The sequence below is a fragment of the Arvicola amphibius genome, chromosome 13, assembly GCF_903992535.2.
Source record: "Arvicola amphibius chromosome 13, mArvAmp1.2, whole genome shotgun sequence".
Taxonomy (NCBI): Eukaryota; Metazoa; Chordata; class Mammalia; order Rodentia; family Cricetidae; genus Arvicola; species Arvicola amphibius.
In genome coordinates, this window is record NC_052059.1 from 60640449 (window position 1) to 60656689 (window position 16241).

General features: G+C 52.2%; 1 protein-coding gene across 1 annotated transcript; it reads left to right on the forward strand.

Annotated features, from left to right (window-relative positions):
- Nucleotides 1-5237: 5237 nt before the first annotated feature.
- Ajuba (ajuba LIM protein) lies at nucleotides 5238-15439 on the forward strand. The gene is made up of 8 exons (XM_038310376.1): nucleotides 5238-6598; nucleotides 9478-9579; nucleotides 11249-11316; nucleotides 11432-11494; nucleotides 12627-12757; nucleotides 12844-12895; nucleotides 13601-13669; nucleotides 14065-15439. The coding sequence occupies exons 1-8, from the start codon at nucleotides 5560-5562 to the stop codon at nucleotides 14188-14190; spliced, it is 1650 nt and encodes a 549-aa protein (XP_038166304.1). The 5' UTR covers nucleotides 5238-5559; the 3' UTR covers nucleotides 14191-15439.
- Nucleotides 15440-16241: the final 802 nt, after the last annotated feature.

Genomic DNA, 16241 nt, shown 5'->3' on the forward strand with positions numbered 1-16241 from the left:
CAAGTGAAAACCCCTGATAAGGGTGGTCACAGAGGAGGGCGGAGGATGCTAGTGATATACAGCTGGGTGGCTAACGTTCTTTAGCAGCTGAGAATGGCCTCTCAGACAGTGATGTTTAAAGACCTAAAAGAGGGGAGGCATTAATCAGGACAGGGGCAAAGGCCAGGAGAACAAGCTAAACAGAAGATCAGTACAAAAGTCCAGAGGCAGGAGTGAGCGCAGGCAACAGTTCCTTCTACTGCAGATGGTTTGAGGAGGGCACCATGCTGAGCCAAGAGTCTGGAGAGCTTATGCCATCTACAGACACAGACGAACTGAGGGGCAGTGAGAACTCACAGAGCCTCCTGCTTCTCTTCTCAGGTCACCTGGCTGGTTTTACATGGTGTTGCTAGTCAAACCCAGGGCCTCCTGCATGCTATGCAAATACTTCCCCAAACAAGCTATCTCCCCAGCCCTGGCTGGAAAGTTTTAAAGTCAGGAAGTGAGACGAATCATGTGGCCTCAGGGTAGCGCATGGCTGGAGGAAGCGAGCCTTGATGGTAGCCTGGCTGTAAAGGCAGCCACAACTGAGATGTTTAGGAAGCAGAGTCCATACGACGTGACTTACAGGATTGGGTCAGGTTTGGGGTTGAGAAGGAAGAGATGGCTGCTCTTCCAGACAACCCAGGTTGGTTCATTTTCCAGCATCCACATCGTAACTCACAACCGCCTGTCCCTCCAGTTTCAAAGGATCCGATGTCTTCTGGCCTCCTTGGGCACCAGGCATGCACAAGGTGTGCAGATATACACATTAAGTAAAATAATAGTTAGAGGGAGGGGTGCGGTGCGGAGTGAGAAGAAATAGGGTCAAGCTTAGGTTTCTAAGTTAGGCAGCCAAGCAGTTTATGGCTCTTGCTCAGTAGGAGCTGTGAGAGTGATTGCAGGCGGCCAGGAGAGGCCCCAGGTTAACAAAAATATTGGGTGCTTTTGAGGCTGCCAAGGAGAGGCATTAGCACGAATGTGGGGTGATTGTTATTGGCTTGTTTTTGTGGTACTGGAGGTTGACTTTCGGACCAAGTACAAAGTAAGCGCTAATTGCACCACTGAGTTATACCCTCACCCTCAGCACTCTCTTTACTTTTTTTTTTTTTTTTTTTTTTTAGTTTTGCGAGACAGGGTTTCCCTGTGTAACAGTCCTAGCCGTCCTGGAACTAGCTCTTATAGACCAGACTGGCCTCAAACTCACAGGGATTCACCTGCTTCTGCCTCCTGAGTGCTGGGATTAAAGGTGTGTGCCACCACCACCCGGCTTCTCTCTTTACTTTTTATTTTGAGATGAGGTCTCATTACATGGCTTGGGCAGGTCTTGAACTTATGATCCTCTTGACTCAGGCTCCACCTGGCTAGTTATCTGAGTTTTTAGTTTGTGTTAAGAAGCCATCTGTATATGTAGTTTTGGAGCTGGAGAAGGCTTACAGAAGTCAGACCTGGTGGCATATGCTTGTAATCCTAGCACTCAGGTGGCAGAGGCAGGAGGATTTAGTGTTTGAAGACAGCTTGCAACAACCAAATCCTGTATCAGAAACAAAGGGCCATCTGGATGACTTACTGACTCCGCTGCCAAGCCAGACAACCGGAAGACCTTCATGATAGCAAGAGAGCTGTTAATGTCCTTCACCTGAGCACCAAAGCAAGCATGTGCGCGCGCGCGCACACACACACACACACACACACACACACACCAAACAAAGTGATAATGAAAAGTAGCAGAGGGCTTGTGGCACTCCAGCAGCAGTTCGGGTCATGGAGGTCATGAGTTCTACTGGGCCACACCCTACCAGAGCACCTCACTATCCTTTACTAGTTTCTGCCTCCTGCTATCCCCGTGCACAGCTGTTTGTCTCGGCTGTCCCCACTGTTGCCTTTGAGTGGGTCTTTTTAGGAGCTTCAGAACTCTTCCTAAGACTCGCTCTTTTGGGGCTAAAGAGATGGCTCAGGGATTAAGAGCACTGGTTATTCTTCCAGAGGTCCTGAGTTCCCAGCAACCACGTGGTGGCTCACAACCGTCTATAGTGAGATCTGATGCCTTTCCTGGCATAAAGGTATACATGCAGATAGAACACTCCTCATATACATAAAATAGATAAATATTTATATAAATAAATGAATTTCCTCTTTCACCAGGGGTGACTTTAATCAGCATTTGGGAGGCAGAGACAGGAGAACCTCTGTGGGTTGATGCAGCCTGGTCTAGCTATCATTTCAGGATAGCATAGAGACTCTGTCTCAAAAAAATAAGAGCTGGAGAGATGGCTTAGTGATGGCTCAGTGGTTATGAGCTCTGGCTGCTCTTCCCAAGGACCCAGGTTCAATTCCCAGCATCCACATGGCAGCTCACAGCTGTCTGTAACTCCAGTTGCAGTGGATCCTTCACACAGACATGCCGAAAAACCACCAATGCACATAAAATAAAAATAGTTAAAAAAACAAAACCAATTAAATAACAAATAAATTACTTTCAACTGCATTCTCAAAAGTCAAAACTGCTAAACATTAGAGGTGTACATACAGCTCAGAGAGGCCTGGAGGAACCCAAATCCTCATTCCGTCTGTAGGTGGGGGTGGGTAGGACCTTTTTTTTTTTTTTTGAGACAGGGTTTCTCTATAGCTTTGGAGCCTGTTCTGGAACTAGCTCTTGGAGACCAGACTGATCTTTTTTTTTTTTTTCTAATATTCATTTATTTATTGTGTATACAATATTCTGTCTGTGTGTATGTCTGCAGGCCAGAAGAAGGCAGCAGAACCCATTACAGATGGTTGTGAGCCACCATGTGGTTGCCGGGAATTGAACTCAGGACCTTTGGAAGAGCAGGCAATGCTCTTAACCTCTGAGCCATCTCTCCAGCCCCCGACCAGACTGATCTTGAACTCACAGAAATCCACCTACCTCTGCCTTCCGAGTGGTGGGGTTAAAGGTAAGCGCCACCACCACCTGGCCCTTATCTTGGTTTTAAGAGGTTGCTCATAACAGGTTGCAGCCTGATATGTTACCTCATTCCTGATGTTTCCAGCCTGGGAGGAAATTTCAAGAAGAGAGAAAAGCTGTAGGCTTGACCAGGGACAGGCTTATTATCTGGGAAATAAATGAGTTGTGGGAGAAAATGCAGCTTTTACAAAGAAACCACCTTCCTGCTTTCTATGTCATTTGATGTGGTTTTGAGACACCTGTAGCCCTGGCTGGTCTAGAACTGACTGTAAACCTGGCTGACCTTGAACGCACAGAGATCCTCTTGCCTCTGCCTCCCTCCTGGCCTTATTTTTGTGTGTGGGAGAGAGAGAGAGAGAGAGAGAGAGAGAGAGAGAGAGAGAGAGAGAGAGAGAGAGAGAGAGGAGAGAGAGAGAGAGAGATATGTACCCTAGGCTGTCCTAAAAATCACTACATAACCTAGACTAATCTCAACCTAGCCATTCTCCTGTCTCAGGCTTCTAAGTGTTGTGAATATATTCCTATGGTCACTGAAATTATATAAGGTGCCCAAAATATTTAGATGAAAATAATATGATCGATTTGCGTGTGTGTCATCTTCATAGTACCAAACACAAAAGGAAGCTGGGTGTAGTGTATACCTTTAATTCTAGCACTTACGAGGCAGAGGCAGGTAGATCTCTGAGTTTGAGAATGACTTCCAGGGCAGCCAGAGGTACACAGAGAAACCCTGTCTCAAAAGGAAAACAAAACAAAACAAAACAAACAAAACTACCTCAACTGTTTTTCTTATAAGAAAAAAAAAGCAAAAAAAATATTTTTACCATTTCCTATCTTTTACTATCCAATACGCTTTTTTGGATAAAAATCAACCGCCTGGTGTTTAGTTTTAATCAAGTGCATCTTCTTTATTTTTTTCCAAGACAGGGTTTCTCTGTGTAACAGCCCTGGCTATCCTGGAACTCTCTTTGTAGACCAGGCTGGCCTCAAACTCACAGAGATCCACCTGCCTCTGCCTCCTAAGTGCTCCCAAGTGCTGGGATTAAAGGTGTATGCCATCATGCTTGGCAAATATTTATTTTTATTTTATGTACATTGGTGTTTTTGCCTGCATGAATGTGTGTGAGAGAGACTGTTGTTTTCCCTGGAAGTGGAGTGACAGACAGCTGTGAGCTACCACGTGGGTGCTAGGAAGTGAACCCAGTCCTCTGGGAGAGCAGCCAGTGCTCTTAACCGCTGAGCCATCTCTCCAGCCCTCTGTCTCTATTCTTACTGGTCATTATCACCTCTTTCCCTTTTCACCCTGATCACTTATATCTTCTATTCCCCCTAAGTTAATACATTTTCCCACCAACCTCTTGTGGCCAAACCATGGGGGAGGATCAGAGTTAGTGTTTGCTTGGCTGAAAACCATACTTTTGATCTCTAGCCACCTAAAATATTTACTAAAAGTTTCACTTCCCAACACCAGGGGGTGTTTCTCCCAGTTCATCTCTCTCTGTGTCTCTGTCTCTCTGTCTCTGTCTGTCTCTCTCTGTGTCTCTCTCTTGTCTCTCTTAAGGGTGCATTAGTCCTAAACCTTTTCCTCCGTGTTGTTAGCACACACTAAATCTTTCTCCGTCCCTCTTGAGGCAGGGATCAGCCCCAATCATTTTCCTTGCACCTTTTCACATGAGCACATAAATCTTGTATCCTCCCACCGCACCATCAAAGAACCGTGGGTCCAGAAAGTTCTTTTTATTGTAGTTTATCTGTGTCATTCAGGCTCTCAGGACCAACTTGTCCTTTTCCTGTTGTAAGAATCCGTCGGTCCCTGCAGCTCCCACATTCGTGCCTGTGATTCATATCCTCTCAGAGTTATCTTTACATGCAGGTCTCTGAGCCTCCTTTATAGCCACCTCTCATCTTCCTGTTATGGTTAGCTCCCTATCCTGTGCCACCTCTCTCCATCTCCCCCTCAGTCCTCACGTCGCGATGTCTGTGCAGAACATGCCCCTTCTTCCCATCATTGATGGATACATTCCACAGTGCCCCTCCGCACATTCCAACTGTAAACAAAGAGTTCCCTTTCACTCATCCCCTGAACCCTTTCCTGTTCTAACTCTCGAATCTTATGGTCGCAGCTGCTCAGTCTGCCCCTTGACTTTTCACGTCCTGCCGCCGGCCCTCCACCTCGGAGGCAGTGTCCTTCCTGTGATGCAGAAATCCTTGCGCGGACACTCCAACCCCGGGTGCACACCGCGCTCCGCCCTTCCCGGAAAGTAGATCCGGCTAGGCAGACAAAAGTTTGGAGAAGTTGGGTTCGGGCGAGTGAGAGCAAGGGGGGCGGGCCGGCCGGCGGGGCGGTGGCGCAAGCCGACGCGTGGACTAGGGGACGGCTGCTGCCTGCCGTGGGCCCTGCCAGCCGCGAGCGGACCCTCTCGCCGGGGCATGCTTCGGGATCGCGGGAGCCCGGCACCTGGGCCGCCCGCTGAGCCCTCGTGCGTCTTTTGGACCCCGGGATTCCGAGACCTGGGGAACCCAAGCCCGGCCTTGGGCCTTAACGCTGCAGCGTGCCGGGCGGGGAGGGGGCTGCAGGCCCCAGATCCGAGGGCATGGAGCGGTTAGGGGAGAAAGCCAGTCGCCTGTTAGAAAAGTTGAGACTCTCGGACTCCGGCAGCGCCAAGTTCGGCCGCAGAAAGGGCGAAGCGAGCCGGTCTGGGTCTGATGGGACCGCAGGAGCAGGCAAGGGGCGCCTGAGTGGGTTGGGGGGACCTAGGAAATCAGGACACCGAGGAGCTAATGGGGGGCCTGGGGATGAGCCTTTGGAGCCGGCCAGGGAGCCAGGGTCCCTGGACGCCGAGCGGAACGCACGCGGCTCCTTTGAGGCGCAGCGCTTCGAAGGGTCCTTTCCTGGGGGGCCGCCGCCCACTCGAGCCTTGCCGCTACCTCCGTCGTTGCCTCCTGATTTTCGGCTGGAGACCACGGCCCCGGCCCTCAGCCCTCGCTCCAGCTTCGCCAGTAGCTCGGCCAGCGACGCGAGCAAGCCGTCGAGTCCCCGGGGCAGCCTGCTGCTGGACGGGGCGGGGCCCGGCGGAGCCGGAGGTAGCCGGCCGTGCAGCAACCGGACCAGCGGCATCAGCATGGGCTACGACCAGCGCCACGGGAGCCCGCTGCCCGCGGGGCCGTGCCTATTCGGCCTCCCCCTGACTACTGCCCCGGCGGGCTACTCCTCTGGAGGGGTTCCGTCCGCCTACCCGGAGCTCCATGCCGCCCTCGACCGACTGTGCGTTCATCGGCCCGTGGGGTTCGGCTGCCAGGAGAGCCGCCATTCGTACCCACCAGCCCTGGGCAGCCCCGGAGCTCTAGCCGGAGCCGTGGTGGGAACAGCGGGGCCCTTGGAGAGACGTGGGGCGCAACCCGGACGGCACTCAGTTACGGGCTACGGGGACTGCGCCGCGGGGGCCCGTTACCAGGACGAGCTAACAGCATTGCTGCGGTTGACGGTGGCTACCCACGGTGGGCGAGAAGCCGGTGCCCGTGGGGAACTCTCGGGGATTGAGCCGTCGGGTCTGGAGGAGTCCCCTGGTACTTTCGTTCCAGAGGCCTCCCGAGCCCGGATGCGGGAGCCAGAGGCAAGAGAAGATTACTTTGGTGAGTAGGAGAGGTGAGGCTAGGGAACCGAGAGACCCGATAACGCATGCGGTTTCCCAACACCCCGACGGTCCAAATTGCCAGTGGCCGGGGGTTTCAGGCGGAGACCCCGGACTAGAAAAGATGCCAGAGCGATGGGAGAGGGCCGACCCTAAAGCACTTGCTCGTTCCTGCCTGCCAGGTTTCTAATGGGACCAGGCTACTGATCCCTGACAAATTCAATTCCTGATTTTCTCGGGAGTCTCATTTTTTCTCAAGCAGCGGAGCACCTAGGCTTATCGCAGTAGGAGGCCTTGTAAGGAGGAGGCGCTGCGGGGCCCGGAGAGCATCCTCCCGCGCCCCCTTCGCGGCTGGGCTCCTGCAAGCTCCGGCGTGCCGCGCCCCCACCCGCTCCTTGCTCCGCCCGTAGGAATCCAGGGAATGCGCGGGGGGCGGGGCGGGCGGCCGCGTGCGTGCCGACTCCTGCCCTGGCGCTCCAGGTGCCGTGGGCGGCGCCCGCCAGGCGGAGGGGTGGGGAGCTTGGGCTCGCGTTGGGGGATGTTTGCTAGCTCCGGCGTAGTCGTGGCTGCTGTCGGGGAAATGGAATCTGGGTGGGAGGACTGAACACCCTAGAATGGAAAGCGGGCACTTAAGTCTTGTCCCGTCCGCTCTAGTCCTGGTGGTGAGGTGTGTACCGGGGGCCTTTTAAAATAGGCAAGTGTTGGGAATATTTTAACTAAGTATTACAGCGAGTACCTATCAGCCTGTTTTCCCCAGCCTCCGAAAGTCTGGGCGAAACCAATGACCACTTGGAGACCACTACCCCTGGATAGATACCTGCTTTGCGTGACTACCAGGCATTCATTGACTGAGTACCCCCTAATAATCTTGACCATCATACCGGAAGAAGTGGTTCTACTTTCCTGCTCCTGTTGAGGAAACCTGGCCACAGCCTCTCTCCAGTATTCCTTTCAAGAAGTAGTGATCGGTTGTTAAAGCTAGGCGGTGGGATGTTATCAAACCCCACAGACCTTACTGAATTATATAATGTAGTTCTGATTTGAATCGAGGAAACTCACTCCTGACTCTGGGGCTCTCAGGTGTTCCAGGGACCCTCTGTTCCCCACCGTCCGTGTTCCTCCTCTGTTCCACACCCCTCTCCCCATGGGTAGAAATATGAACAGAGAGAAGGATAATTGTGAAGAAGTTCAAAGGTAGTACCGAGGTAGGCTGGAAGGGCCTGAGAATTCAGCGCGCTCTGGCGCGCGCGCGCGCACACACACTTTTTGACTTACTCGGGAAAGAGGGGCAGAGCAGATGATCTAAATCACTTTGCTCAAGGTAAACAGTGGCGATGTCCATTTAACAATTTCCTTTGGAGACCCACGAGAGAGCTGGAAAAGAAGTCTCATTGGCTAAACCGTCAGAGCCCAAAGAAAGCCTCAGAAAGTGCAGTAAAATGGCAGAAAGACGCTAGGTGTGGATGTTTTGTGAGCGAAGGGGAGGCAAACGTGCCCGAGCAGCTTCCTCTTTCTACAGTGTCCGCGGCTCTGACGGGACCCCCGGCATGGCAGTCTTGGGCAAATTCCTCTGGTCATGAGAAAGGAGAACACCTTTTGAACTCAGAGATGAGGCCAGGTTGCCGCTGACAGAGCCCTTACAGCAGACTGGCCTAGTAGTAGCCTTCTACTTTTACTGTTGTCTCTAGTTAGGGGGCCCTCTTGGCTTCAACTCTGCCCAGCTGCCAGAGGGTGGGAACAGGACAGGCCCGGGCCCATCAGTTGCTGCAGCTGCCGCACCAGCTCCCAAAGCCCCTGGGCAAAGACTGGGATGGGCCCCGACAGGCAGGGAGTGTGGCAGTGTGCCGAGGGGGAAAGGTGGGGCAGGCCCGTTGGGATCTGCTCCCCAAAGACAGGTCTTAGCCCTCAGTCATGGGCCTGGAATTGGGGAGTGGAGGGAAGGAAGAACACACCCAGGAAAGGCTGGTTCCAGAGCCAGGTGTATGCATGTTAGTGGAGAGTCCCGGGGAAGCGCAGCTAAGCCCCGTTTCACGTGTCAGGAAGGCCATGATACGGTCTGCCACACTCCCCCGCCCCATCCTATACATTCCTGGCCCCTGAAGCCCCAACTGTGTTTTTATTGATTTCCCTAGAGGATTGTTTACGTGGCCCACCGGCACAAAAGGCCCTTTGCTGGGCCAGATCGAGTTTTATGGTTGGTAAAAACTGAAGTTTTTACCTCGTGGGCCTGGATTGTTTTGGCTATGAAGTTTTTCCAGGTGCCGCTGAACCCGTGTGCTTGCATCTCCATCGCCCACCGCTTCTCGCTTGCTCACTTGTCCCAAAAGAAACAAAGCATCTTGAACAATTTTTTTTTTTTAGGATTGGGTTCTGTGCTAAGCGCAAAATAGGTGTTTAGAGAATTTCCACGAATTAAGAAGATAGATCTGCCGAGTCAAGGGCTGCACCCTATTTTTTCCTTTCTTCTTCTTCTTCTTCTTCTTCTTCTTCTTCTTCTTCTTCTTCTTCTTCTTCTTCTTCTTCTGCTTTTTGTTTTTGTTTGTTTTTTGCGACAGGTCTCATAGGTTTCAGCTGTTGTGTAGCCTAAGTAACCTCGAGCTCCAGGTCCCTCTCGCCTCTGCCTCCTGACTGCTGGGTTGCACTGTACACTACCACAGACATTTCCTTGGTGCCAGGGGTGGAACCTGGGCTTTACACTCTGTAGGCAACCATTCTACAAGTCGAGCTTGCTTTCCCGTTTCTGGTCACCCTCTCTTCTCAAACGTTAAGGGAGCTGTGTCCTTTGTCACGTCAGTCAAGCACATTTGAGCAAGCTTGGGGTGCCTAGATCCGTGCTGAGGAATGGGGGGGGCGAGACACTGACCAGCTCTTCCCTTGCAGGCACCTGCATCAAGTGCAACAAAGGCATCTACGGGCAGAGCAACGCCTGCCAGGCCCTGGACAGCCTCTATCACACCCAGTGCTTTGTCTGCTGCTCCTGTGGTGAGTGCACCTGCTGCAGCCCCCTCGCCCCCACCCCCACCCTACCCCCCCACCCTTTCATGGAATGAAACACCTGTCAGGGCCCGCAGCTGCCCTAGCTCCTGCATGCCTGTCTGAGTGCTACCTGACTTCCCTCCCTGAGTGGGGTCTGCTTTTTGGGAGTTCTCTTGTCTTCCAGCCTTCTCTCTTGTGAACCTTCCTTTTTCTTGTGCCTCCCTGCTGGCCCAGCCTTGGGCTCCCGCCCCACCTCTTCTCGGTGAGGTTTGGTCTTGGGCAGCAGAGTTGCCTGGGGCGACAGTGAAAGACTGGAATGTGGGAAGGGCGGGTGTGGGCTGGGGGAAATGGGTAGCTGGTGTGGGGGGGTGGGGAGGAGGGTTTTCTCTTGGCTGGTCAGAGTTCAGCCACCTCACTAGAGTGGAGGCCACCAGGCCATGCCAAGCTGATGACATCACACTCCAGGAATGTCTGCTGCTGCTGTTAGCTCAGGAGGCCCTCTGTGGGGGTGCTCCCCCCCCACCACACCCTCCCTCACCTCTCATTATCCCTTCTCCACTGCTTACCCATTCTGATTCTTTGGCTAACCCTGTAATCTCCTATCTCTGCCTGTCTGACTCCAGCGCTCAGCTTTTCTCTTCCTCCCCCCCAGCTTCTGCCTGCATCTCTCTGGGCTGTTCTGGCTGTCCTTTTCATGGGCCTCTTCCGGGTATGTCCTCTCCTTTCGTCTCCCAAGTCATTTAAGTGAGCGTTTCTAGCCGACGGAACCCTCCCCCACCTCCACACACCTTGCTTATCTGTGACCACTTAGTTCGTACAGGGTAGCTCTGTGGATGTTGGTCCGAAGGGAAATAATGATCCACCTGCCTCTGACCCTGGAGACGCCTGCATTCCTCTAAGCTCCCCTACAAAGCAGTAACTCCCAGCTGTCCTGACCGCCATAGGGACAGCATGTGGCAGGAAGGAGCTAGACAGATGTGAGAGCCAGATACTGACTGGAACAAAGGAACCTAGGTTAGAGGTCCCAGAGGGCAAGGTCTGGGAAGGGTGCTCAGGCAAATAAATCAACCTGGTCCTAGCGCACCAGCCTGCCTGACCTTGGCTTGGCTCTCAAGTGGCTCCCTGTGCACTGGGCCCTGAGGAGGTGTGGGAAAGCAGGAGCTAGAGGAGCAGGGAATAGAAACATTGTTGGGGGGGACTGGAGAGATGGTTCAGAGGTTAAGAGCGCTGACTGTTCTTCCTGAGGTCCTGAGTTCAATTCCCAGCAACTACATGGTAGCTCACAACCATCTGTAATGAGATCTGGTGTCCTCTTCTGGCGAGTATATGCAGACAGAACACTGTATACATAATAAATAAAAATCTTTAAAAACATAAAAAGGGAAAGGTTGGCTACAATGAGACCAAAGCCAATTAGAATTGTATTATATGGGATTTTTTCTTCATTTTTTTCCTCTTTGAGGCAGGCTTTACTATATAGGCCAAGCTGACCTTAAACTCTTGATCCTCCTGCCTCAGTCTCTATATACACATGGTGTTTTTGTCTGGGAAGGAAGACTAGACAGTTAGAAGGGAAAGCTGTCCTGTGCAGCACTGGGGAGCAGGGACCAGAGGCGGAAAAGCCCTGCCTGAGAGCCCCAAACCTAGGCTCCAGCCCCTTCTCTGCTGCTCCTAGGACGGACTTTGCGCTGCAAGGCTTTCTACAGCGTCAACGGCTCTGTCTACTGTGAGGAAGATTATCTGGTGAGCCAGGAGCGTCGCTCTGCCTGACTCTGGGACAGTCTCGGGTGGCGGCCCACCCACTGGGTTGGGGTCCATCGTTTTTTTGTCTTGGTGACACCCCTTCTCCCTTCTCCAGTTTTCAGGGTTTCAGGAGGCAGCTGAGAAGTGCTGTGTCTGCGGCCACTTGATTTTAGAGAAGGTAAGAAATGCACCTCAGCCGAGACCTGGCCATGAGGGGAGAACTGGTGGCTTCGTAAGCATGAGAGAAGGCGGCTGAGGGACCCTATCTCTCTCTAGTGATCCATGTTCTCACCGTTCGTCCCCAGTCCTGTCCCACGTTGCTACCCCTGTGTCCATGAGAGCAAATCTGTAACCCTAGTCTCACCCTGCTGGGCCTGTGATCTGTCGTCCCCCCACCCCCAACACCAACTGTACAGACACATCCTGCCCTCCAGCCTGAGCTAGGTGAGCATTGCTCCCTTTTCTGCTACTGGCTGGAGGCAGTTGGAGCTCTGTGAGTTTGAGGCCAACTTGATCTACAGAGTGAGTTCCAAGACAGCCAAGGCTGTTATGCAGAGAAACCCTGTCTTGAAATCCTTCCCGCCACACACAAAAAAGGACTCAATTTAGATTGGTGATTTTTGTTTGTTTGATTTTTTTGTTTTGTTTTTCGAGACAGGGTTTCTCTGTGTAGCTTTGGAGCCTGTCTTAGAACTCACTCTGTAGACCAGGCTGGCCTTGAACTCAGAGATCCCACTGCCTCTGTCTCCCACAGGCAGGGATTAAGGGAGTGTGCCGCCATTGCCCAGCTAGATTTGTGATTCCTACCTATGGCCATCCAGTAGATACCTGGGAAGGATTGGGGGAAAAAAATAAAAATTCTGGCACCTACCTCAAGTTGTAATAAAAAGGTTAGGTGTGGCCAGAGGCGGCAGTTCTGTTGGTTGAGCGAATGCCTTACATGAACTGCCTTGGGTTCCTCTTCCCTTAGCACTGTACATCCCAGACGTGGTGGTACACGCATGCCTGTTATTTCAGTTTTCTGGAAGTAAGGCAAGAGGGTCTGGAGTTCAAGGTCATCCTCTTACATAGTTTTTAAGGCCAGTCTAAGATACATTTGACCCTGTCTCCAAGAAATAACAAAAATCCACGGGCCTGGAAGTTTCTGAGACCTTTGTTAGGATTTTTTTTTCTGCCTTTATTTTAAGACTCCTTGGTCCCCTCAAATTATGTAGCATTCTTCTAGGAGGACAGGAGGGGGTTGGAACATAATGGGTAGCTGAAGCCCAAGACAGAACGGAGACTGATCCTCCTCCCACCCTGCGAGCCAGATCCTACAGGCCATGGGGAAATCCTATCACCCAGGCTGCTTCCGCTGCATCGTCTGTAACAAGTGCCTGGATGGTGTCCCCTTCACCGTGGACTTCTCCAACCAGGTGTACTGCGTCACTGACTACCACAAGTGAGTCTGCCCTCGGGGGGAGGTAAGATGTGGTCCTGGGCCCAGGGGTCCCTCAGCCTCAGCTGATCTGTGTTTCTCTCTTTCAGAAATTATGCCCCAAAATGTGCGGCCTGTGGACAGCCCATCCTCCCCTCAGAGGTCAGTGTGTCTGAGTTCCACAGGGCAGCCAGTACTGCTGCCTCTTGGGAAGAGATGGGGACATGCGGCCTAGCCTCCCTTGGGAAGTGGTACTTCTGAGGAATGTACATTCTGGAAGATTCCCGTGTGACTCTGCTCTTGGGGTCACCACCCTGACCTAAACTTCCGGACCCAGGAATGTCAGATAGTCTTGCTGGGCCTGTGCTCCATATCTTCTGTCCCTGTCCAGAGAACAAGGCTCTCAAGGTCACCAGATACAGGGACTGAAATTATCCTTCAGCTGGTAAAAATGGGGTCAGAGACTATTTAAGCTATGTGTGGAGGGGGTATGCCTAGGAGAAAAGCCAAAGGCCTCTTTCTTAGACCGACTTGTGCTCAGCCACGCCTTTCCCCACCTTTCCCCCCTTCCCCTGCTTCTCTACACACGGGGGGGGGGGGGGGGGGGGGGGGAGTAGGGAAAACCCCGCCCCTATATGGAGGGAGAGCCGCAGGCTTGGAGGCTACTGTCCTGGAGCCGTGCTGTGGTTAGGGGTAGCATTCTGGTAGGGGGTTGCTAAAACATCTCAAAGCTACATGGGATTGTATCTAACTGCAGAGAGGCCTTTGTAGGATCTACCTGTTGGAGCGGGAGGGTTTCTGTGGATGGGACGGTGACTTCGGGGACACTATGCTGCACTCACCCCCGTGGGGCTCTCCGTGTTTCAGGGCTGTGAGGACATTGTGAGGGTGGTATCGATGGACCGTGATTATCACTTTGAGTGCTACCACTGTGAGGTCAGTATCAGTGTTCAGGGCTGATGGAGGGAAGTTGGGGTTTGGGAGGGGAACTGGGCATCTGTGGAAATGATGCGGGACACTGTTGTGACCTGTGTCCAGTCTCTCTTGTCCTCTGGTAGCTACTCTTCTGGTCCTGGTTGTTGATGTGGTTTTGAATGTGGCTTCCCCAAGAGTGAACTGCTGGAGGTGGAGCTTGTGCCATTATCTCTGCAACAGCAGCGACCCCTGGTGTCCAGATGGAGGGCTTCTTGGGTTTTCACTTCCACCCTCCCTGCCTGGCCACCATCTCCCAGTCATTGGCTAGTCTGACATTGAGCAGGACAGACTCCCAAGATGGCCTCAGTGTGGGGGGGAAGCCTGGGCTGTGGTGAACTAGTTGTCTTCTTCCTTAGGACTGCCGCATGCAGCTGAGTGACGAGGAGGGTTGCTGCTGCTTCCCTCTTGATGGACATTTGCTCTGTCACGGTTGCCACATGCAGCGACTCAATGCCCGACAGCCCCCTACCAACTATATCTGAGCTGTAGTTCCTGCTGCCGTCACCCCTGTGGAGAAATGCTCTGGCCAGCCGAGGCGAGGAATGCACTCTGCAATCCTTGTGAAGAGGTCTCTGGGGAGGCCCCAAAGGCCAGAGACCCAAAGATCCTAACATTCCAAATAGGCTGCGGAGGAGGAACCTTCTGATTGCCAGGAGGGTGGACTGGCCTTCATCGTGTGCCGCCTGTGCCGCAGCGATTGCCCCAGCACACACGGGCGGGTGTCAGTACTTTCTGAACATCGGGTTCTGATATATATTTCCAGTGTGTGTTTCTGTAGAAGTCGAGCAACATTCCAACGCTGGCTGGATCACACGAGAGGACATCGCAGAAACCACCCCCAGTCTGTTGTACCCAACAGAAGGGTCAGCCAGGCCTTTCCCACAGTGTCCTATCTCTGTCTGCATGAAGGGCTGGAAGCCCTGGACTCCATGATGAGTCATTTCTCGGCTGTCTCCCTAAGGACTAGAGAGCTCCCCGTCTGTCTGCTGGGATGGGGACCAGCTCTGGGGGGGCCTGCTGCCTGTGATGCCTGTTTCTCAGGGACCTGGGGAGGCTGAGTAGGGCCTGTCCTTGGTTGCTGTTTTTCTCAGTTGCTAGACATAATGAGCAGGTCTCTGTGTGTGATACTTTCTGGGTGGGATGTCCAGGAAGCTTCAGGCTAGCCCCACTGTGGTTTAAATGCACTGAGCCCTCTAGCCTGGCACATGTGGATACATTTGTATCCATGTGTGCAGCCCCCTCTGCAACCCCTTTTTTCTCAGGTGACTTTTACATTTAGTTCCCTAGCAGTAGTTTACCATTTGAGGCCCACCTCTTAAAGGGACCGTGCATTGGACCTGCTACAGCCCTGCAGCTCCAGGCTTCGGGGAAGCTGGAGAGAACAAGATGGTTTGACTTGGTTCTAGTCCGCTTAAGTGAAGCTTGAGTTCACCCAAGGCCGATATGTTAAAGCACGTTCACTTGTTGGCTGAAAGTTTGGTTCATTTGTTGTCAAGAGCTCAGTCCCCTTTGAGTGTTTCTATAGTGTGCTGTTCTTTGCATCGCACCGAGCATTCAGTGTTTCTGCCTGTCCGTCAAGAGTACCCCAGTTATTAGCACCCTCCATTACCAACCTTGTGGCACTTTGTAAGTGATCAGACTTCTCCCTGCCTCCATGGGTGTCTTTTCCTGCTTCTCCGACACTTAAAAAGAAGTTTAAATCCTAGCAATAAATAATAATTGGTACCGATATTTGGCGAGTGTATTGTGTTTGTTTCTTACTTTGGTATTTATGCCTTGAAGATGTAAGGGAGCCGGGCAGTGATGGCACATGCCTTTCATCCCAGCATTGGGAGGGAGGCAGAGAGTTCAAGGCCAGCCTGGTCTACAAAGCAAATTCAAGACTGCTGTTACACAGAAACTCTGTCTTAAAAAAAAAAAAAAAAAGGAAAACAAGAAAAAACATAATGGAACTCCTTATAGTTTTGGTACATTGGTCTGACTTTTACATTTTTTTTTAATTTTTATTTTTTATATGTTTGTTTTCTGAGAATTGCAAGGATAGGGTCTCCAAGTGAGGAAGAGAACAGATAAATACAGTTGGGTACCAGCTGGAGGAAATGTATTTTCAGAAAAACATCCTGAAATTTAAATTGCTTGTTGTTCAGCTGAGACTTCTGAACTATTATTGAATGAGGAACTACAAGGTCCCGGGAGAGTGGGACATTTTTCCGCTAGGCTGGGGAAAGAGGCGAGCTTGTGGATCTGGACACTCAGCCTCTTGGTTCTGAACTTCCTAGAGGAAACTCATCCACTGTACTTTTGGCTTCCCTCCGTTCCCACCCATGGTCTCCTTCCTATCTCGGTCTGTGCTAATACTGCCTGAGGCTCCCGGAGGGATAGGCTGCAGCAGGGGAGCAACCAGCTACCCTGTGTCAGCACAGGATGCCCAGATTGCCCCTCGATATTTATCCTTACTGTTGGTGATTGCTGGTAATTGGTAAGATGGTGTGGATACAGCAGTAGTAGCCCTCACTTGGCTACCTCAGACACT